This window comes from Sinocyclocheilus grahami, unplaced genomic scaffold, assembly GCF_001515645.1.
Source record: "Sinocyclocheilus grahami isolate Dianchi unplaced genomic scaffold, SAMN03320097.WGS_v1.1 scaffold40.1, whole genome shotgun sequence".
In the NCBI taxonomy this organism is placed as follows: Eukaryota; Metazoa; Chordata; class Actinopteri; order Cypriniformes; family Cyprinidae; genus Sinocyclocheilus; species Sinocyclocheilus grahami.
The window spans coordinates 1,824,600-1,847,318 of record NW_015505219.1 but is presented as its reverse complement, the minus strand read 5'-3'; the positions used below and the strand labels follow the sequence as shown (position 1 = coordinate 1,847,318).

At 36.1% G+C, this 22,719-nt stretch overlaps 2 protein-coding genes across 3 annotated transcripts; both read right to left on the bottom strand.

Annotated features, from left to right (window-relative positions):
• Positions 1 to 4,771: 4,771 nt before the first annotated feature.
• LOC107582072 (sugar transporter SWEET1) lies at positions 4,772 to 9,000 on the bottom strand. 2 transcript variants are annotated; one of them, XM_016267797.1, is made up of 7 exons: positions 8,808 to 9,000; positions 8,003 to 8,080; positions 7,751 to 7,874; positions 6,812 to 6,973; positions 5,225 to 5,344; positions 5,016 to 5,130; positions 4,772 to 4,964 (listed from the first exon to the last, which is right to left on the bottom strand). In XM_016267797.1, exons 1-6 carry the CDS (start codon positions 8,873 to 8,875, stop codon positions 5,023 to 5,025), a joined length of 660 nt encoding a protein of 219 aa, XP_016123283.1. In that variant the 5' UTR covers positions 8,876 to 9,000; the 3' UTR covers positions 4,772 to 4,964; positions 5,016 to 5,022. The 2 variants fall into 2 exon arrangements, with proteins under 2 accessions (XP_016123283.1, XP_016123282.1); XM_016267796.1 differs by having other exon boundaries at positions 4,772 to 5,130.
• A 1,826-nt stretch (positions 9,001 to 10,826) lies between these two features.
• LOC107582071 (ephrin-A1-like) lies at positions 10,827 to 22,115 on the bottom strand. Its single transcript, XM_016267795.1, has 5 exons — positions 21,831 to 22,115; positions 12,817 to 13,112; positions 12,215 to 12,280; positions 11,995 to 12,093; positions 10,827 to 11,828 (listed from the first exon to the last, which is right to left on the bottom strand). The coding sequence occupies exons 1-5, from the start codon at positions 21,926 to 21,928 to the stop codon at positions 11,707 to 11,709; spliced, it is 681 nt and encodes a 226-aa protein (XP_016123281.1). The 5' UTR covers positions 21,929 to 22,115; the 3' UTR covers positions 10,827 to 11,706.
• Between the last annotated feature and the right edge of the window lie 604 nt (positions 22,116 to 22,719).

The following is a 22,719-nucleotide window of genomic DNA, read 5'->3' as shown; positions in this document are numbered from 1 at the left end:
TTATCATCTTCCTTCTTATTTCTGACCACCATAATCAATCTCTTGATTTTTGTTGTATTGCTATTGGAGCAAATGCGAATGCAAAAAAAACCAAACCAAAAAAACAAACAATATATATATATATATATTTGTTTGAATTTTCCATTAATCACTGGAAGTTCACCCAATTATGACGACTTCCACTGCCATAATCAAACTGTGAAGAATGTTTTTGGGACTTTAATAATTTCTGGTTATAAAAATTTTATATAAAATGTAAATTTAATACAATATTTCAAAAAAATTATATAGTATTTAATGACAATCAACCTGACTACATTTACACCAATAAAAGTATTTTTAAGGGTTAAATCAAGTATAAATAGATCTTTAATGTGACAATTCTACGGTACCACGTTTCCAATGTAGACAAAAACTAGTTATTGATCAAGGGAATCAATGAAAATATCACTGAGAGTATGTATACTAGTTAGCAACCTAGACAGTCTAAAGGTGGTGTGTGTATATTTGTGTGTGTATAGAGACAGTCTCTGCTGCAGGAAACAGGGGTATCCTGTTTTGCAGTGGACTCCCATTGTTGCGCTGATTAAGCACTAATATACACACCCACACGTACACACCACAGCTGCGGCGCTGTTAGTGATGAGAACAGAGCAAAGAGTCCGAGATCAATCAGTCGTGATTCATAGTACACACATTTGCCCAGATGCCTTCACACAAGTGCTCCCATCTTGCACGACAAAGGATGAAACATTGGATGCCACACATACACACTCTTGTGTGACTGTAGATTGTATGTTGTCTAGTCTCTCTGTCTCCACATGGTCATCCATCACTCTTGACCGTCCAGCCCCCGTCTCTGTTTATTTATCTGTCTGTTGAGTAACAGAGACGGTTTACACTGTAATTACACTAAAATTGTTTCCTTGTTTTGGCCTGATGAGCTTGTCATGATATAGGCATCATTTTTCATATGGCGAAATGACGACGGTCTCTGACCAAATCATTGTTGGTTTTTTTCTTGCAAATCGACTTCTCCTTTATCTTTCATTTTTATGAGAAAATACATTATTTCAATCTGTTCATGAATGGTGCAAGCATTTAAGAGCGAAAAAAGAGTTTTGATGTGAGGGGACAACAGGTGATGGACTTTTTCACTGGAGGAAGTGCTACTATTGATTATTGACTCGTATGCATTACAAACACAGGTGTTCACTTCACAAGATGTTAACTGGTGGACTGGATGACATGCGGTTCAACATGAGGTTGAAGTCATTCAAAAACATGGGGTCAGATTTTTAAAATGTTTTTGAAAGAAGCCACTTATCAAGGCTGTATTTATTTATTTAAAAATATTATTACAATTTATAATAACTGTTTCCTATTTGAATATATCTTGGAAATATAATTTATTCCAGTGAAGGCAAAGCTGAATTTTCAGCATCATTACTCCATTTTTCCATGTCACAAGTTTCTTTTTGAATCATTCTAAAATGCTGATTTGGTGCTCAAGAAACTTCTTATAATTATCAATATTGAAAACATCTCTGATGTTTAATATTTCAGAGGAAACCGAGATACATTTTCGCAAAACTCTTTGAAATATAGAAAGTTAAAAAAAAAACAGCATCTATTTAAAATATATATTTTTTGACACTGTAAAATGATTAAATACTCTTAATCATTTTAATGCATCCTTGCTGAATAAAAGTATTAAATACACTCCCCCTCTCTCTCTCTCTCTCTCTCACACACACACAGCTTTATTCAACTAGAAAACAATATTCTTTTTTTATATTTATGATAGAAACTGTGCATGATTAAATGGTTTGTTGCATTTTTTCCCTCCTGCTGTCTGTGACCCTATGACTTTCACAGCAGAATGGACCTGAGCCATTTTGGGTCACATCCCACCAGTTGAGAACCACTGATCTTCTAATGCATGTTTGTTTATGTGCATTTTACCATTTACACTCAAACCATTTGAACAAACATGACTGAACAACTTAAAAATGCTTTTCTGCTATGTTCAGCATTGTTTCTCTCACAAGAGGTTTTGTCAATCACAATTTTTTTTTCTTTAAGAAACACACTTTCTTGATAAACAATCACCACACACAATCCTTTTCCTCGTTCATGTCTTTCTCTGAGAAGCAGACAGGAAAAGCATGTAAAGACTCCAATAGGCACTGAGAAAAGGCAAACCCACGGTTTCCACTCACTCTTATAAACGAAGACAAACTACAAACAAGCAAAAAAACACACACATACTCACAAACATTTGACGAAACACATAATGGCAGGAGATAAATGTGCTGTTATTTCCCACAGAAATTAAAATGTCTGTCAGCACGCGTTACGCCTTGGCTTTTGAGCGTATTTTAGTTTTCATTGCTCACAATCAGCGCTGATCCTCTCACATTCCCCTTCTAAGCTCTCATAACTTCTTCTCTCCGTCTCAGCCAGACATTGAAGGTTATATGTTATATAAAATTTATTTGAGGCATTTTTTCCCCAGTAAACTCCAGAAAGAACATCCCTCTAAATCCCCTCTGATATAATATACACTGTTGCATATAAAATAGTACAAAGGAACACAAAAACATTCAAGCTTAATGTAAACGCCAAAAAAATTAACTTACAACATTAAAGCCCTAAACAATACAACAATAAAACAAAGTTGATATGGTATATGGTATTAAATTCACAAAGCCCAGTCTTGGAGACTCTGAAAATCTTTACTGAATAAAGTACCGAATGATGTACAGTGTGACCTAATAAAAGTTTATGTCGGTCAAAGATCAAACCAGTTTAGCATATGCAACACAACATTAACAGCCAATGATGGTTTAAGATTTTCATTGGGCCATCTTATGGGTTAAGAATATGTCCATTTAAATAAAAGTGATTTTGCTGATTATTCCTCCCCTTATATCCTGCCTGTCACCGTAACTCTGTGAACAAAGCCTTCAGATTTTGTGCGACTTTGGTGTTCTCTGAGGGAAGGGAATGGATAAAGTCAATTTATTTCAATGACTGTTTTTATAGGCTCATTGTAAAGAATGATGCTCTGACAGTGACAGTACTGAGGGATAAAAAAAATAAAAAATTGTTCCAGCTACAAAACAAGAACTGTAAACAGGCATACCAAGATTTCCTATTTTCTGTCATCTCAGAGACAGATATTCTTAATTTAATGTCATTCAGTCATACTAATGTTCTATGTTTGTGTTATGTTCTCTTCCGCAGAAAGGAAGGTTTTACACTTATAAAATGTACCTTCAGATTTTGTGCGACTTTGGTGTTCTCTGAGGGAAGGGAATGGATAAAGTCAATTTATTTAAATGACTGTTTTTATAGGCTCATTGTAAAGAATGATGCTCTGACAGTGACAGTACTGAGGGATAAAAAAAATTAAAAATTGTTCCAGCTACAAAACAAGAACTGTAAACAGGCATACCAAGATTTCCTATTTTCTGTCATCTCAGAGACAGATATTCTTAATTTAATGTCATTCAGTCAAACTAATGTTCTATGTTTGTGCTATGTTCTCTTCCGCAGAAAGGAAGGTTTTACACTTATAAAATGTATTTTTGGGCTTTGTCACTTGAGCTGGATGCTGATTAAATAGCTGCCAAACTGCCATATGGACACAATTAAGAATGATGTTATAATAAAGTAGCCTATGATTAATGATCACTACATTCATTATTTAAGTAATAGAACGTGACATTTTCCTAAAGGCCACTCTGAACTGTATGGAACCAAGATTATATATATATATATATATACACACAGGTGCATCTCAACACCAAAGACTTAAACTACTTCAGTCTGTGTGCGTTGAATTTATTTAATACACGAGTTTCACAATTTTTGAGTTTAATTACTGAAATAAATTAACTTTTCCCAGACATTCTAATTTATTGAGATGCACCTGTACATATTATACACATCACTTTCAGAGAAATGGCTGAAATAAGAAATAGTTTTAAGCTCTCAGTTTGGAGTTTGTTTTGTTTGCAGATTTGAACACCTTTTAACGAAGAAATACCTGCAAACCAATTGAGAGCATCCTCATCCACTCAAGGATTAACCAAAAAAGACAAAGTGAAAATATTCGGTCACTCAAAGAACTTAAAATTCACCAGAAATTAAGGTACTGTCATTATTTACTCATACTTACGCCATTCCAAACCTGTATGACTTCCAGGAAACACAAAGACATTATGAGTAGATTCTTTTCCATCCAATTACAAAAAAGGGTACAGAAACTTTTAAGACACAACAGTATCATAAAATAAATATTAAAGACATGTTTGTCACATGTGTGTTTTTAAGCTAATAATCTTCCCCTCCAGTGAGTTCAAATACCGGATCAGTCATATTTGAGTTTGAATCATTCAGTTGAATCAAGAGATTCATTAAATGGATCATTTAAAAGAGCAATCCGTTCATTAAACTGGTGCCAAGAAGAGCGAAGATCAAGATTTTCAGTTAATAAAATATAGTGTTCGTCACACAAAACTTAACTTACGGCTTCAGAAAACTCTGAACATAGTACATGAGGGGGGGAGCAGAACATCTATTTAAAATGTCTTCTTTTGTAAGCAGAAAACATGCCATACAGGTTTGGAATAATATGATTGTGAGTAAATTCACAATTTGTATTTTTTGAGGAAACACCATTTAAAGGGATTGCTTTTCAAAAAAAATTTAAATTCTGTCATCATTTAACTCATCCTCATGTCATTCCAAAACTTGTATGACTTTTTGTCTTCTGTGGAAAACAAAAAAGAAGATCTTTTGAAAAATGTTGGCAGCCAAACAGTTTTGTTTACCATTGACTGTTCCACAAAAGTAAGTCACACAGATTTGGAACAACATGAGTAAATGGTGACATGATTTAACTATCCTTTTGACTAAATAGACTAAGTCTGATGTGAAGGAAACCAGAATCTCTTCTGGCTTGGGTAAAGGAAAGTAGAATTAGATTCAATCACATTCAATCGAAATCCTCTCTCAGATTTGGATCAGTTTATAGGAGGGCTTGTTTGGAATGACAGCTCCGAACCACCAGAAGAGGAAGAAGCGGATGAGGCTAGTAAAGATGCCAGGGGTGTTGGGCACCTGAAAAAAAAAAAAAAAAATAATAATAATAAAATAAAAAATAAATGACACTTTCTGATTCACTTCGCTCAGGTCAGTCTCTTCATCATCTTACCATTATATAATAGTCACGCAGTTGAAGGCCATACAGCGTCCATGACGTGGATGTGAAAAATGTAGCGACGGTCAAGGAAAAAGACAAGCGCTCCACAGACTTATTTCGCACAATATCCAACTGGTGGAAATGAAGAACACATGTTTTTTTTGAGAGGAGAATGATGCTTTTGCTACCATTTATTACCGGTATTATAAAAAATATATATATAATAAATACAGAGGAGACAGGAAATGTTGGGAGGAAAGGGGATTGAAAAATTACGCAGGCAAGCTTCAAACCTGTCTTCCACTTAAACACCAAGGATCAGCAAATCTGAAGCACATGTTCTCGCTACTGCATCACAGCTCCAACCACGTTATTTACACTCACGCAGAGTCTCTCCCATAACAAACAGATATTGACACTTGCAGAAAGTGACGGCGGCAAAAACAGGAAGCAACAAAAGGGACAAGAATGACAGGAAATACACCACAGGGCACAGGACAGGTAGACAGAGCTGGACTGATAAATATGGGAGAGAGAGAGAATTTTTTGTATGTGATTTTTTGATCTTTTTTTTTTAAAACATGGTTAACATGTTGATGCATGCAATTGTAAGTTTAATTTAAATGTGGTGTCAAACCTGTCTTCCACTTAAACACCAAGGATCAGCAAATCTGAAGCACATGTTCTCGCTACTGCATCACAGCTCCAACCACGTTATTTACACTCACGCAGAGTCTCTCCCATAACAAACAGATATTGACACTTGCAGAAAGTGACGGCGGCAAAAACAGGAAGCAACAAAAGGGACAAGAATGACAGGAAATACACCACAGGGCACAGGACAGGTAGACAGAGCTGGACTGATAAATATGGGAGAGAGAGAGAATTTTTTGTATGTGATTTTTTGATAGTTTTTTTTTTTTAAACATGGTTAACATGTTGATGCATGCAATTGTAAGTTTAATTTAAATGTGGTGTAATTCCTGTCATTTATATTTTTTCCGCCGCCTTTAGCCTATTTTTTTTTTTCAATCAGGCTTATTCATTGTTATCATTTTATTATATTGTTTTATTTTGTATTACATTTGATGTGCAGCACTTTGGTCAGCACAGTTTTAAAAGTCCCATATTAATAACACGCATGTATGCAATTGGATATATTTAAATTCTATTATGTTCTATTTTGTTCTATTATGTGGTGCATTTCATGTCATTTTTATTTTTTTGTCTAAGGCTAATTCATCGTTCTTTTTATCATATTGTTTTATTTATCTGATGTGCAGCACTTCGGTCAGCACTTGTGTTGTTATCAAAGTTCTATATAAATGAGCCCTGACCTACAATTTTTTAAAACATAATTAACATGTAAATGCACGCAATTAAATATGCATAACTGCTTTTTTTCTAACATAGTGCAGGTGAGAAGTAAAAACTTACATACTCTATAAAGTAGATAAGTAGCAGGGCTGATACAAGCTGGTGGTGCGTTTGCAATATGTTCTTTCCATGTTCATGTGCTTTACTGCAGTGTAATTCTCAGTAAATGTGTGCAGGAACTGTTGACTGTGTATTTAAACAGGATTAATGCCGTGTACTCACGAGATCAGTGAGTGGAGAGAGGTACATACTGATGGTGAACACACTGCAGGTGAGGCCCAGCTGAGAGAGTTGAGCTTCTCCAGGAGGAATCATCACAGTAAAATAAACCCAGCCTACACACAACACACTCACCATCGTCAGCGTCTGCGAGAACACTCGCCTCTGAAACACACACACACGTTATATGTCAGTAATGTTTCAATTTATTTTGCACATTTGATCACTCTTACAACTCGTTTCAGAACTTTTTATTTGTTGTATATACAGTGGGGTTCAAATGTCTGAGTGAACATTAAAAAAATATGGGATCAAATTTGACTTAAACCTGCATCTAATCTATAAAGAAATATCATGTTATTTTTTCAATTAAACTTTTCACTCAACTTGTTAATATAACTGATAACATAACGTAAAATATTGTATTAGTTTTTCAATTAAATTTTAAACTTTTGTTTTGGCATTCTAAAAATATAACTTTTGAATAAACTTTTAAATTCAACTTTTCACTCAAACTAGTATACTAATAATATAACGTAATCAAAATGACTGAACTAACTTTCAACTTAAAATTTTCACTCAAATTGTTATGCTGATCATGTAAATTGTCATTTAAAATATATTATTAATTTATAAATTAAATTTCACACAAATTATCATCCTGATAATAGAACTTGATATTCATATGTTTAACTAACTAAATTAAATTTTCATTCTAACTGTTATCCTGGTAATGTAATAATAAATACAAAAATGAGTGCATTAATTTTTCACTTCAACTTTTCAATCAAACTGTTATACTGATAACAATTTGTAATTAAAATGTTACATTAATATTTAATATTAAAATACTACATATTTTAAAGTCTGGTCTCAGACTTTGGTGGACCCCACTTTATAATTAATAAGAGTTCAAGAAGTGGACAGCGCTAAATGACAAACCTTGTCTTTGGTATAATGACAGTAAGTGATGATGTATAAGGTCTGTAAAAAGCCCCCAATGATGTTTACAGATATCACCGTTCCATCTCCCTTTAATAATCCATAGTACAGCCAACCTAGATTACTAAAACACACACAGAGAAACAGGATCATTCAGATCAACTGAAATCTATGTACAATTCACAAATTAAGTTGCATTCACATATCCAACATTACTGAATGAGCTACAGGTGTCAAATACCAAACACATACTTCAAGCATGTGGTGAGGAAGGGCAGAAACTGAACGTTATCTGCACTCTGTGTGGTCTTCATTTTCTTCAAGTCGGTCCTGCAAATGCAGAGAGGACATGCAATTAGAGGAATATGATGATTATGATGAAGATGATGAATAGTTTATCGATCCCAGAGGGAAATTTAGACACCCAGTAAACATACAAAAAAAACAGAGATGACATGCAATTATAGGAATATTATCTTGGAAGATAAGCATAGATACAGTAAGCTATGCATATCATATGCTTTATATTTTGCACTGTAAATTCATACTGATAGTGAAATTCATTTGCTTCAGACGTTCTGCACAGCCTCCAAATATGATCAACCTACATACACATACAGAATATAGCGGTTAACGCTGTACTATGGTTTCAGGCAAATACCATAATTGCTAATACTCTAAAATCTTAATAATGTGCAATCTTCTTGATGACAGCGTTGGCTAATATCAGTAGTAACAGTATGATGGCGGAAACTTGTTACCATGGTATATTGCTGTAAGGAGGCTGTTTATTAAGTTTGAGTGAAGGCAGTTTCTATTAGGCGCAACAACATATGTGTAACCACTACAGTTGATAAATAACAGTTTAATAGAGAACTTTGTTTATTTAAAGCATTTTAATTCATTTACATACTAAACAGTAAACTCAAGAAAGGCGCGAGATGTCACCAGATGCGAAGATTATTAAAACCCATAAGTGTGCACGGTTTAGCTCAGCTACATTATAACTGATATTATTGCTCATCAGTATATATAAGAACACATGTAAGTAACTTACAATCCCGTCGTGAACATCCCCACGGTGAATATGATGCACGCGCATGATAGCAGCTGCAGAAAATCCATAGACTGAAAAAGCGAAAAATGAGCTGTGCTTTTAGGCAGACACCTGTGCAATCAAGCGAATCAAATTATGTTGATAAATCCAGTGAATCCGGCACCCGTGGAACGCTGACGTCCACCTTCTCAATTTCCGTGTTTGTATTCAGTGTGGATCGATTCCTTCACTCTGATTGGTTATCGCCGAACGCTGCTCACTGACGTCATTTTGTAGTCCGTGTTGTAGTGAAATAAGAGGTGTGGGTGACTTAAATGGAGTAATTTTACGATGTTTTCCAAGGATATTCCTTTGAATATAGAGAGATTTTGTAGCACAGTTTGTCTACTGGAATTTGTTTGTATAGTGAGATGTGTTTTTAAAAGTATAACTTGTAGTGTACAAGCTTTAGGTGAAAGGTGGCCCAAAGATGAGTTTAAGCCGTTTAAGCACTCATGATTTTTGTTATGAACAATATGCATCAGGAAAAGTGTTTTAACCACACTGAATATTTGCACTTTGCAGCTGGTTTAGTGAATCTGTGGTTGATATTAAACCCAAAAGATTTAAACTGTTTTCTCTCTCATATACAGTGGTGTGAAAAAGTGTTGGCCCCCTTCCTGATTTCTTTGCATGTTTGTCACACTTTAATGTTTCAGATCAAACAAATTTAAATATTAGGAAAAGATAACACAAGTGAATTTCCCTTAATAATAAAAACCTTCATTTAAAAACTGCATGTTGTGTTCACTTGTTATCTTTGCCTAATATTTAAATTTGTTTGATGATCTGAAACATTAAAGCGTGACAAACATGCAAAAAAATAAGAAATCAGGAAGGGGGCCAACACCTTTTCACACCACTGTAACTGTATTAATGCTGTCTTAGAAACATTACCATAATTACTACATTACTATCATTTATTTTTTGCACTCCCTGAGCATTTTATAATTTATTGTTATAGAAATGATAGAATTATTGCTTTAATATGATTGACCTACCTAAACAAAGTGATCTAAACAAATAAATACATTTCAGTATCATGATTCATAATACAAGTGCCTTTTTTGAAGTTGTAATTTTGTCAAATGTTCATGTACTGAAGTGCATGCTTGATTTGAAACGGGACAAAGCGTCATCAATTTGAGAAAACAAAGGGGGAAAAAAAATCGTTATTCAAAATGTTTATAGTACAACATGTACAAAATGTAATTGACAAATTTTCCAAAAATGAAAATATTATGTTGAGGATACAGAAAATGCTAGCTATGAAAATATCTTTAGCAAGACAAAGGAGTCAGTTATTTTATTCTAAGGATGACAAATGTCTCCCATAATTAATAAAAAAGTTTTCTAAAAATCCAGGTGCCAAAAATAGCCATAGCTGAGAAACCCCCATATAGCCAGTCCATGTGAACATCTTCTAGAATTTTTTTAATTCACTGCATATTGCTGCAAATATTCTGCTTCATACTTTCAAACAAAATGATGTATTTTCCATTGACGTGGTTAAATACAGAAGACATATCTTGTGTTTAATGTTCTCAAATGTCAAAGAAAAAACTGAGGCCAAGGGAAATGAGTAAGTTACGTTCTGGCACCCAAGTGTCATTTTACTAAAAGCTGTGAAGTCCTGGCCAGGAAAAAGAGATGAAAAGGGAATGAAAGAGGACAGGAAGAAAGTTTGACAGTGAGAGCATTAACAGTGCTTTGAAGTGTTTAACTTTACACTGAGGCCTCAACAAATTTCAGAAAATCTGTCTTGCCCTAAAACCAAAATACTTAAAAAAAAAAAACATGTCTTTTTTTTCTTTGAATTTGAATCAAATAAAACTTTTTTTAATAATAAGAAAAAAACGTTCCACACATTTTTATAATTAACAAATGTCTTTATTTTATATACCTCTCAGTATATACATTTTTACATAACTATTTACAAGTTTATAAACAAATACAGTACAAAACACAGCATTTTACAAAAAAAATGTTCTTTTAACTTATTTGAGAAAAATTATTCAACCGTTTGAATTGTTCATGCATGTTGTGCTCTCTGTCAGAAGTCCGGCTTCTCTCTCTCTCGCTCACAAACACAAACAGCACAACCAAACATTCCTACTCAAAACCAAATGTTGTTTTATAAAAAAAAAATAAATAAAAAAAATCTGATCTCATCTATACATTAGTGCCAGTACATTTTGTAGGGTGTGTTCACAATACATCACAAAAACCAACTGAAACTAGAGCAACACGAGATCCAAAACACAGGGAACACCAATGCTCGATAACTGTTCTAGATTTACAAACACTGTTATTTGCACGAACATCAATTCTTTATAAGGTGCAAGATCAGGGTCAGTTTTAAGATAAATCCTGTGATCTTTGGCTCAAATCGGTACAGTAGAGCAAAGGTCTCTATCAAACACAATATCTATAGCCTATTGTTCACCCTTGTGATCACAATTCCAGTTATACAGCTGATGGTTACAAGACAAGCTCTGCAGTCTTCAGGGTTTATTCTGCATCACATTGGTAAAGTTGTGATACATTTTTAAGAACGAACGAACACATTCAATCTACAAAAGAAAAAGAAAAAGAGCTGATGGGGAAAAGAATCATAGAACGGTAAATACTCTTCAAAAAAAGAGAGAAGGTTCTTCAAAAACACCTTTCTCTGGTCACATCACTCTCACAAACACAAATACAAACATGTCACTCAGCAACTTGCACGCCAGCACCAAAATTTCAGTTTGTATAAAAATTCTTCGTATAAAATCTATTTTCAAAGCCGGTAACCAGCACCGGCATTACAGTCTGTTGTGTCTTAAAGGACCAGCGTCCATAAAGTCTTCTTATATTAGGCTCAGTGGAGAAGCAGGAAGAGGAATATAGAGATCAACGTGACGAAACTTGAGACGGGAGCAATGCGAACACCCGAACTGCCCACGCTCCTCTGTACAACTGGGATCATGGCAATAGGGTCATCTGAAAGCAGAAGAGGAGGATCATGAGTACATTTCACGACTATGTAACTTGCGTAATGCCACTCTAACACCTTGGCTTACAAAGTCTAAAAATTCTACATCTTTTCTAAAGCAAATGGACATGCTGCCAGAAGTGAGGAGAAGAGTGACAGATGAGAAGTGCTCACCTGCTGGAAGCCTGTTTGATGGGTTATGGACTCCACCAGCAGCCATCTTCTCTTCTAATTCCTCATGTTTTTCCATGGTCTTCTTCTTGTTTTTAGACCCTAGAAAATTAAATGAAATAGTTGGACTCTTAGTAAGGCTTCATTGTCCTTGTAATTCAGGAAAGATTAAATGTCTAGACAGAAATGCCATGTTTAAAATGCAAAAACTGATTTGACTTACCGTGAGGTCCAACTACATCCACCTTCAGTCTCAAACACTCCCGTCCATGATGGTGAAGAGGCTTGGCTGTGGAAAACAGAGTAAAAATTTAGAACTGGAATCTGAAGCGCTACAAATAATAATACACTTAATGTGCTAATAAATGCTAATACATGCATATATTTTGCATTTATGGTTTTGAAAAACTTCATACTTTGGATACATGTGATTGTACATATATTAATAATTATGTTCAAAATATTTTTAAAAGGTACATTTTTTACATATATATATATATATATATATTGAATTATATATATATATATATATATATAATATTTAATAATAGATATTTAGTTTTTGTGGAGTCACACCACGACATGATGAAGATTTTACGCATTTTATTACTTTATTTTTTTGTTTCTACATATGTATTTATCCTTCTGACTTTGACAAAAAAAACATTTATTTTAATAAGCAGTGAAGCGTTTTTTTAAACATATTTTGAATAAATTAACCAAGGTTTTTGTTTTTAAAGGATATATTAAAATGATTGTACTCATTTACATCATTAATAATTGTGGTAAGCGAACCCAAAATGCTGCAAAGAGGTGGATACTTACAAATATAGTAGTAACTCTCTTCCTGACGGAACTCTTTGCCCAGAGTGAAGGGAGTGAAGCGCTGGAACTTCTCAGAGAACTTCTCTGGAGCGTGAGGAGCGAAAGGTCTGGAGCACTCCCAGCGCAGCTGGTCGAAGGACTGTGGCTTGCAGTTCTCGTAGTCCTCCAACTCCACCATGTAGAGCACGTACCGCTCGGCCTCCTGGGATGGGATCTCGCCACGAGTGTAGTGAGGGCAGATGATGTCTAGGTAGTCATTAATGCGGACCTCCACGGTGTAATCATCCCATAGGAAACTGGAAGAAGAAAGAGAGAGAAAATCCATGAATGGCTGTCAATATTTACTGCACACAACCTACAATACTGTTGTACTGAACACAGACACACCTCAGGATTAAAATGGCTCAGAAAAAAAAAAGAACTTGACGTTCACAAACAAACAGAAACAAAAGTTCTGGTGACACTGAAACAGCCTCAGGCAACCGTTCTCAGTACAAACCAAAAGCGGGAGCTACACCCTGATGCACGTGTGTGGGTGTCTTTAGTTATCACCCTTCACCTGGTGATTTTATTTGCGTAAAACACCCTGTAAAATCCCTCCTTTTTTCTTTCTTTCCTACTCTGTATTTTGGTGTCACACTAGATGAAGGAGTGTAGATGGGAAATTGTCCGACTGTGTTTTTCGTTATGTCCTTCATGAAATGGCAGGTTGTCAGAATTAAATAATTATATTAAAAAAAAGCTAAATTATGAATAACAGCATTGATTATATATATTATATATTATCTGGAAAATATACACTTTTTTTTTTAACTGATAAGAAATGTTTTCAATTCAAGTTAGATTTATTAAAATGTTTTTCACAATAAATATTGTTCCAAAACAGATTATTATAAAAAAAAGGTAAAATATATTTTAAACATGTTTTAAGCTAACACGTTAAGTTCGACAGCTCTAAAATACATCTTGTATTTTTATTTTTTTGTGAAAACCTTGAAACCCCTTAACTTCATGTGATCCATCATGACCTTTTACTTGCCCTCTTGGCAACAGAGATGGAGCCTCTTAGACTGACTGGCTCTTTGAATTTTTAATTTTTTTTAATTTTTTTACAGCCTCCTCTCTGTCTGCCTCTTCTTTTATTGTCGTCTCATTTGCTTTTCTCATTTTCATCTGATCTAAACTTCCCTGCTGCTTTTGCCAGATGTACTAATGACAAATCCACAGGCCTCTCAGTATGTTGTTCTTTCTGTGTCTTTGCTTTCATGTTGTCAGTGTTTTATTATTGTGAATTTTGTCAAAATAATTTGCCTCAAACTAACTGCATAACATTTATGAATAAATCACAATGTTTTTCTTAATACCGTCACCCCTACAGTGACCACAAGACGCCATTGTTCGAACCCCATAAGTCATCTGATTGGTGAGTGTTACAACGCTACACGCCATCACATTTCCATATACCCAAAATCTTCAAACCCAGGCAATCACATTACCATAACATTTTCTCACACGGCCCTCATGTGAACCACCGTCAAAACACAAGGCAGCCTCTTTCCCCCCAACATGCCCTTTGCTCTATCACTTTCTCCCTTTTGGCACATGTACTTATTGTTGTTGCCATCGGGAGCCGTGGTTAAATGATGGACATACACACAGGCTCCTGACGGGCCCCCCGTTGTCCACTCCAACCCCCTTTATCTCTCTCTCTCTTTCCCACTGTGCCTCTGTGGTAAGCATTAGCCGACCTGTCTAAACAGCCTTGCACTCTATTCAGACGGGGGGTAAACATACACATCACTGCGCTCATTAGTGCCGGTTAATGCGGAGATTAGCATCAGTCTCACACGGTTTCTAATCAGCTGAGTGTTCAAAAGACAGGGTGTACGCATTGCTAAGCCAGCTAACTTTTCTGTGTGTGGGAAAGTGGTGGTTTTTGTATGTGTATTCAACATGCCAATCAACAAATCATGGCTGATGAGACCAAGCAAGGGTGGATTAGATGCTAAATGTGTAGCTGGTCAAAGTTATTCAAATCAGAGCAGTGTGAACGATTCCAGTTTCGCTCTGTTTTTCCTGAGAACTAGATTGTGTGCAGGATTGCCCAATCTCACTTCCTCTGACGTCCCTTTGAAGCAGTTGATCCGGAGCTGTTTGAAACCTAATGACAATGTGTTTGCAAGACCAAGACAACAACCCAAATTGGGTGTCATTAACTCCTCCCCCTCACAGACATCGGCCTCAGGGTCGGGTCTAGTCTTTGGTCACAAAAATGTTTGCCTAGGGATGCACAATCTGTCCATATACCAAACCATATCGGTCACTGGCTAATATTATTAATAGGCCTATATATTTTAAAATTAAACATTAAAAACTTTTCACACTGTACATTATAATCTTCTGATACCAAAATTCTCTCATAACATCTAAATTATTTTATTTTAGTTCGGAGTTGTTATTTTTTTTATTATTTTGGCCAAAATAGTATTGCATATTAAGTGCAACCCTAGTTTAGTTTCATGCTGAGAGGGTCTGGTGGGCCCTCACACTACGATTCCCATGCATAGCTTATCTCTCGGAGCTGATCCAAGGCTAGCCGCTGATATCTCAAACAATCACAGAGCGGCTCTGTTGTGTTTTTCCTCCCAGTGATCGGTCACTTCAAACGCCGCTGTGCCCACTTGTTCCCGTGTGACAGTTTGCTCTGTGATGGGCCGAGCGTGAGAGTGATGCTGTTGTAAGAGAGGCACGAATCCATGTAAACATCCATGACAGGAATGTCTGTACCTGCAGCCCCCGGGGGCCACATCACCCATCTGTTTATCATGAGACACAGAGGAGCCTGTGTTTAAAGGTTTGCATGTGGGCTTAAAGACTTCAAGTTGCAGTAAGTAATTTGTTTATGCTGACTGATTAGGTTGGCCATGTGATCTCAACATGGCGGCCCACATGAGGTGACCCGCTCTGTGTAGAATAAAACAGCATTTATTAGGCTACTGATATGACAGGAGTCTTCATATTATGCAAGTGTGAAATGCTTTTGAAAGCGATTGTAAAGACTTTTACATTTATTTATAATTTTTTTTTAAAATGACAAATAAATGCTGTTCTTCTGAATTTTCTATTAATAAATGAATCCTGAAAAAAAATCATGATTTCCACAAAAATATTAAGCAGCACAACGGTTTTAAACTTTGGTAGTAATAAGAAATGTTTCTTGAGTGCCAAATCATCATGTTAGAATGATTTCTGAAGGATCATGTGACACTAAAAACTGCTGACAATTCAGCTTTGCATCACAGGAATAAATTACACTTTAAAATATATTACAATAAAATTCAGTAGTTTCGAATTGTAATAATATTTCACAATATTACTGTTTTACTGTATTTTTTATCAAACAAAATGCAGCCTTGGTGAGCATAAGAGACTTATTTAATAAAAAATTAAAAAAACATGTAAAGTACAATTTGCTCTCACTTGCTCTCAGATATATGTTTGTCTTGTTTCCCCCTAATATTTTGTCTGCTCTCCCCCCTTTCACTCTCTGCTGAATGTTTTAAACTGTCAAGCGGGTCAGTAATGTCAAATTTCAGGGTCAGATTTTTCAGACACACCCTTACTGAGTCAGCAGCGTACACACACACACACACACACACACACACACACACACACACACACACACACACACACACACAGCGCTGTGCTTCAGAACAGATGTACTTACTGCCAAATGCACTACACTAGCTGTCAGCAGTTGACACACACACACACACACACACACACACACACACACACACACACACACACACAGCGCTGTGCTTCAGAACAGATGTACTTACTGCCAAATGCACTACACTAGCTGTCAGCAGTTGACACACACACACACACACAGTTGAGGGTTTGGTTACTAAAAACCTTTAAGACCTGCTGCTTGCCATGACAAGTATTATGATCCTATTTTAGGAGCTTGTTCTCACACTATCAAGTAATAAAACCTGTCTGTACAAGCGCGTGCATGGAGCTTTTACGCTATTTGTGTCTGTCTGGCTTTCTTTCTCCATTACAAGCATAATATACCGAGACGTCTCAGTCTTACACCTTCGTACCATTAAAGTCTGACAGGTTCAAGGTGTTAAGTCACTGCTAAGTCCTTTTAACCTCACTGCTCTTTCACTTTCTTCCCGATCAGTATGTTCTTGTATTGTCCTTCTTGCCGATTACATGCCAGTAATTACCCCAGCCCTAGTGGAATGGGTCGAAATGCCATCCAGCTAATCCGCTCTTCCAAACCAGGGATTATCACACTGAGCACACGGATCACACCGCTGCTATTCACCAGCACCAGACCCATCCAATACGGGCCGTTTGCAGCGGTTAAAGTGGGGATTGGGGGTGGGTTGCAGATACATGTTTCAAGTCAAGTTAGATTGAGGGGTAGGGCTGCACAATACATTTAAATTATCGAAGCCTTGCAAATGTACAAATTGTGATATGCATATTACAATGGCCTGACAAAACTGAGTGATTCTACTTAAGTTTTAGGTCGACGCAGAAAATAAATGAGCGTCCTGCATTTTTCTTCACTTTTATTTAGGGGTTATGGGATTATACATGTAGGAGTGCATTTCTGTGAGATTTTGGGAGTTAAGAGCAAACGAACAAAATTTCAACCCATCCATCACTGTCCTTTAGCTCCACCCCGATCTGTATATTTCTTATATATATATATATATATATATATATATATATATATATATCTTTCTGTCTCCCATCCCCCTCTTCCTCCATCTTCTCCGCCCTCTTTCTTTCTCCTCTCTGTTTAAAATCACATTATAAACCTGGGTCTCTTCATTCAGGCTAATTTTTTGGAGAAACACTTATTTTCTTCTTTCTGACCTTTAACCCATCACCCATCCCCCGATCCTATCTTTCTCAGTCCTTCCCTCACAAATGCCTGATTTCCCCCTCCTCCCTTTCTCTTTCACTTTTAAATGGATGCTAATTGCTTGCTGATATGCTAGCTTGTTGTTTGGTAAGCACACTGAGAGCTTTAAAGTCAGCGACTTTAGTCACTAAAAGTACTTGTGAAATAATAAACTGAAAACAATACAGGCAATTAATTAAAATGATCACCAAGTACTGTAAGAGTTCTGTAGATGGCAACAGTGAGCCGCTGAAGACACTGAATGCAAACACTCGCTTGAGGTAATTAAGTAATGCCAGGCAACAAGCTTCTGGTTCTTTTGTTTACATTTGTGCACTCACACAAGTCACACACTTTACCACACCGACAGTTACACAATCTAGCACACTACAGATAGAAAAACAGGAAACCTCCAACTCAACAGGGCAACGGGAATCAAAACAGTAATCAGGGACTGAACAAGATGGACAAAGGGAGTTGTGTGGGAAAAAAAAGAGCATGGGAAGATGGAGCAGGGAGGGTATAAGGACATATAGAGAGAAATAGTGAGGAAGTCTGGGCTGGAGATAAGGAGAAGAGAGGAAGAGCTCAGAATAAGTGTTAAAATGAGCAAAGAGAAAAACTAAGCAAGGAGTTAAAAACAGGCCCAAAGTCTTTTAAATGCACATCAAAAACTGAACTGGAACATTACTTTCTGTCATTACTTGACCAGTTGAAACCCTAAAATGGAACTCTAATCTGTGAAAAAAATAATTTCATAATCAATCAAGATGGTAGAACATTCTAAAATGCTTTGTGGAATTATGGATTATATTTTCCATACACATCCATTTCGGTGTAAAGCGGAATTATACAGCACTGGATTACACTGGAGTCTAAAAATATACAATGCGATTTCTGTGTGAATGGGTCAGATTACACACTTCTATGTATAATCTGAGGCTGAACTCTGTTTGTTTCACAGATTATAGACCTGCCTAGCCGACCATGTTTGCATGTTTATGAGCCTTAGACAAAGAAGTGTTATAAAGCATTGATTAAAGTTGCACTGATTACATGAAACACATCGAGCATAGAAAGACATAAAACATTATTTGTGAATATAGTTGCCCTTTTATACTTTTAAATGATTGTCTTTTGAATTGTCTGTGTAAGTTCTATGTTTGTTTGTCTGTGACAGGTGAAACGCACATTTTTCTGGAAGGTAGAGAAAGGGGGGGGGGGGGGGGGGGGGTTAAAGAAGATGGATTTACAGCCTGTCTGTGGAATCTGTCTGGTTATATGCTGATCTGTCTGCACCCTCCTCCTCAAGATAACTCAGCAATATAATGCTCAGATATATGTAAAAGATCAAACAAAGTGAGTATGCAGAGGAAGTGATGGACAACAAGGAAATGGGGTGGACAATGAGTGGACAGCTGAAAGGTCAAGTATAGCAATGTTTGCTGGAAGGAATCCCAATCTACTAAATATACCCAAAGCCAGTGAAACTTTGATGAGGGAAAGCACATGTATATGACAACATGTACGTGAAAATAAACGCATAATTCAGGGAAAAAATAATGATTCAATGATGCTAACATGACGGGACTGCACACTTCCCCTTTAGCACACTCAGCGTACAAGCGTAGGCATGTGACAAGCTCAAAAACAGACTGTCAAAAATAAAGTCTATATGTCAGTCCGGACCTGAAAATCCAGTCTCCTCAGGGTGAACACTCACGCACACACCCGTCAAACCAGAGTGTCAGCTCGCCAAAGGCCACACGCAGGAGATTAAATCATTATGGTTCACTCACACCCACTCGGTTAAAAACAGTCGGGTGTGTGTTTGTGTTTGTTTGCGTGCAATCACGCCAATTAATATTTAACACCTATCTGCCATTGATTAGTCGAGCCTGTCTAATCTACTTGCATACTGACTGATTGAGTTTCACGGGCTGATTGAACAATCACTGGTTTTGATGGAAGTTTTTAAAGGAAAGAAAAGCAAAAGAAGAAATCCCATTAATGGAAACGGTTTCTTTTTTCTTAGAACATTAGATTAACGACAGAGGTTTATTTTGGAAAAAAAGATGGCGTTAAAACACAGATCCCACCACACCTGCCAGATTATGACCAGCTCAATATGGGATTATATTTACAGATCTGATTTTAGTGTGTGGCTGTTTGTTTTTAACTTTTGCTAATAGAGCAACAATGTCAAGGTCTTTGTGTATATGTGCAAGTATGAGAGTCTTAAAAAATAAGAGATCCACTCAGATTTTTAATGTAGAGATTTTTTTAATTTAGAGGGCTTAGTGTTTTGTTATTAGAAATTTTCTTGTTGTGGTTATGCAACCCTTTCCATGGATGTGGACCATGTCGGGATTAGAGGCCGGACCAAGCACCACACTGCTGCCACATAATCCCCTCCACCTCTTTTTCTCCATACTAGTCTCTAACTCAAACTGCCAATTCTTTTTTTTAACCCAAATTCAAGCAGCTCCTATTACTACATTGCCCCCTCTTCCGCCTCATCCTTTTCACAGCAGGTCCTAAAAAGTGTTTGGTCTCTATTACATGATTTCTTCTGTCTTTCTTCAGGCACAGCTGCTGTTTCCCTCTCTCTCTCACTGCTGGCTGATAGTGAGCCAGGCTCTTCTGAGATGGTGTCTGGTTAAGGCTGGTACACTCATGTTGCGCAACAACGGCATTGATAAATTACTCACCGAAAACAGACTGAATCACAACAGACCGTGTGACATCATGAAAACTTCCAATCGGGTCATGACTTTGAGCATGGATTCAGTTCAATTATCACCGGTTAACTTTTAGGACTACTAGTTTATGAGTTGTGTACGTGTAAATCCAGGTGAAACAAGTCAATGACTATGAGAAGGGATAAGAAGATGTCATCTCATGGTCAAAGATTCTGTTTTACAGTAACAAGCTTAAGCTTACTGATATCCACAAAAGCCCATTTTCTTGTTCTTGAGTTTCCTGCTAAAAGCGTAATAAATCGCTCTGATTGTTGTCATTCGTATTGATCTCTCTAAAGTGTCTGATGACCCGTCCTTCCTCACTATGAGGTGAGATTACAATCGTAATCATTTGATGAAACACCAATCAAAGAGCTATAAGGTTTATACAACCACCAATCTGTAAACGGTAACAGTAACAACTTAATATCATACTAAGAGTAACAAGAGACTTCCCATAAAAAGCCTAAGCTACTACTAGCCATAGATATGCTCGTCTAGTGCGCTCGTGTCTGTTTATTTATTGGTGTGTGCGTGTGTGTGTAAAAGTTTGGCTGTACTTTTAATACAAAATAAATAAATAAATAAATAAATAAATAAACATCCTCATTAATATAGTGAAACAAGAACTGACTCATTAATTCCTGTTTTGCTGTACATCTACATATATCAAGAGGTTTGTGCAAGGGATAACTTGGTTATGGTAAATATCATATCAGCCTGTCAATAAGATGCCCTCACAAATATAGTAAAACTAACATGTGTGTGTGTATATTTAGGTTGATCTGTCTGTCCATCTGTCTGGTTTCTTTCCAGGTACTTCTCTGTCCAGCTGCTGCCTCTTATACAGTAATTATCATGTCATTCACTAGCATGTTAAAGGTTAGACAAGAGTGTGTGATAACTAAACTGAAAGCGTAAACAACTTGAACTAACATTACTTGCAAGCCAGGGCTAATAATTGGTTATGTGTTAAAGATTATGTGTTTTCTTAATCTATTCATGCACCTTCCCCCACAGAATGAATCTCAGGAGGAGCAAATAACACTGCAACAAAACATTGCATGAACCAGATAAAATAACATAAAGCAGCTGAAGATTTGTGAAACTATTTAGACTGTTAATGCAGTGCATATAACACGTAATTCATAAACTAATATAATGCGTACTTGCAAGAATTTAGTTGGACAACTCGTGTTAGTGTACTATGCAGAGATTTCAGATACTATCAAGAATACTAACCAGAGTAACATCATATAAAAGGCAAAACGATTTATATAAATATTGAAAATAAATACAGCGGAAAGCTTTCATACAATTACAGGAGTATGTAGTAAAATTCTTACTTAGCGTTCGTGCTGTTCCAGTAAACACTGTGTCGCTCCGCAGACGCGTACCAGGCGCTGACGCTCACCGCAACGCACACCAGCCACAGAAAATCCATTGCGTCCGGGATATAATGCTCTTCAGAGGAATAAATACGAGTGCAAGAGATTGTTTTGCACGTTGAAGACGCAAATATAAATGTGCACTACTACAGTGCGAGAATCGCTGAGACACTAGTGATTCTGTTTACTTGAATAACAGGTTTGTATGAGTCTCTAGCAGAAACTGTCGCGGTAAAGCCTGGAGAAATGTGCGCTCAGTCCGCTTTATCAATCAGCTACATAAGCCACGCCCTCAACGAACAAGCAACCAATGAAAACAGGAAAGCGTTATTTCGACACGCCTCTACGCACAGGCTTACTAAGATTGAAGTGAACGGACCATGACCATAGACTGTATAAAAACATGACAAATAGATCACTGTTGTTTTAGTTTTATTAAGATACTATTACACTTTTTATTGATATCGTGAAATTTCATTTTAGTTATTTTATTAATTTTGCTTTGTACTTTTGTCTTTTTTTAATATTACTATTTATTTATTTTTAGTTAGTAATTTAAGGGCTTCAATTTAAACTTGTTTCAGTTACTTAACAAGGCAACATTTCTAATTCTTGTTTAGTTGACGTTATTCATCAACAATTTATATTTGTATATATGTGATTTAATTTTATTTCAGCTTTATTTCAGTTAACAACAGTGTTTTTTAAGAATTTTAGTTTCATTTAACAGTAATAACCCTAAAATAAATGTGTTTTTAAATTAAAAATGTATTATTCTATTTGAATACATCCTTATATATTATTCCAATTGAATACATACATATTATTCTAATCAAATACATCATTA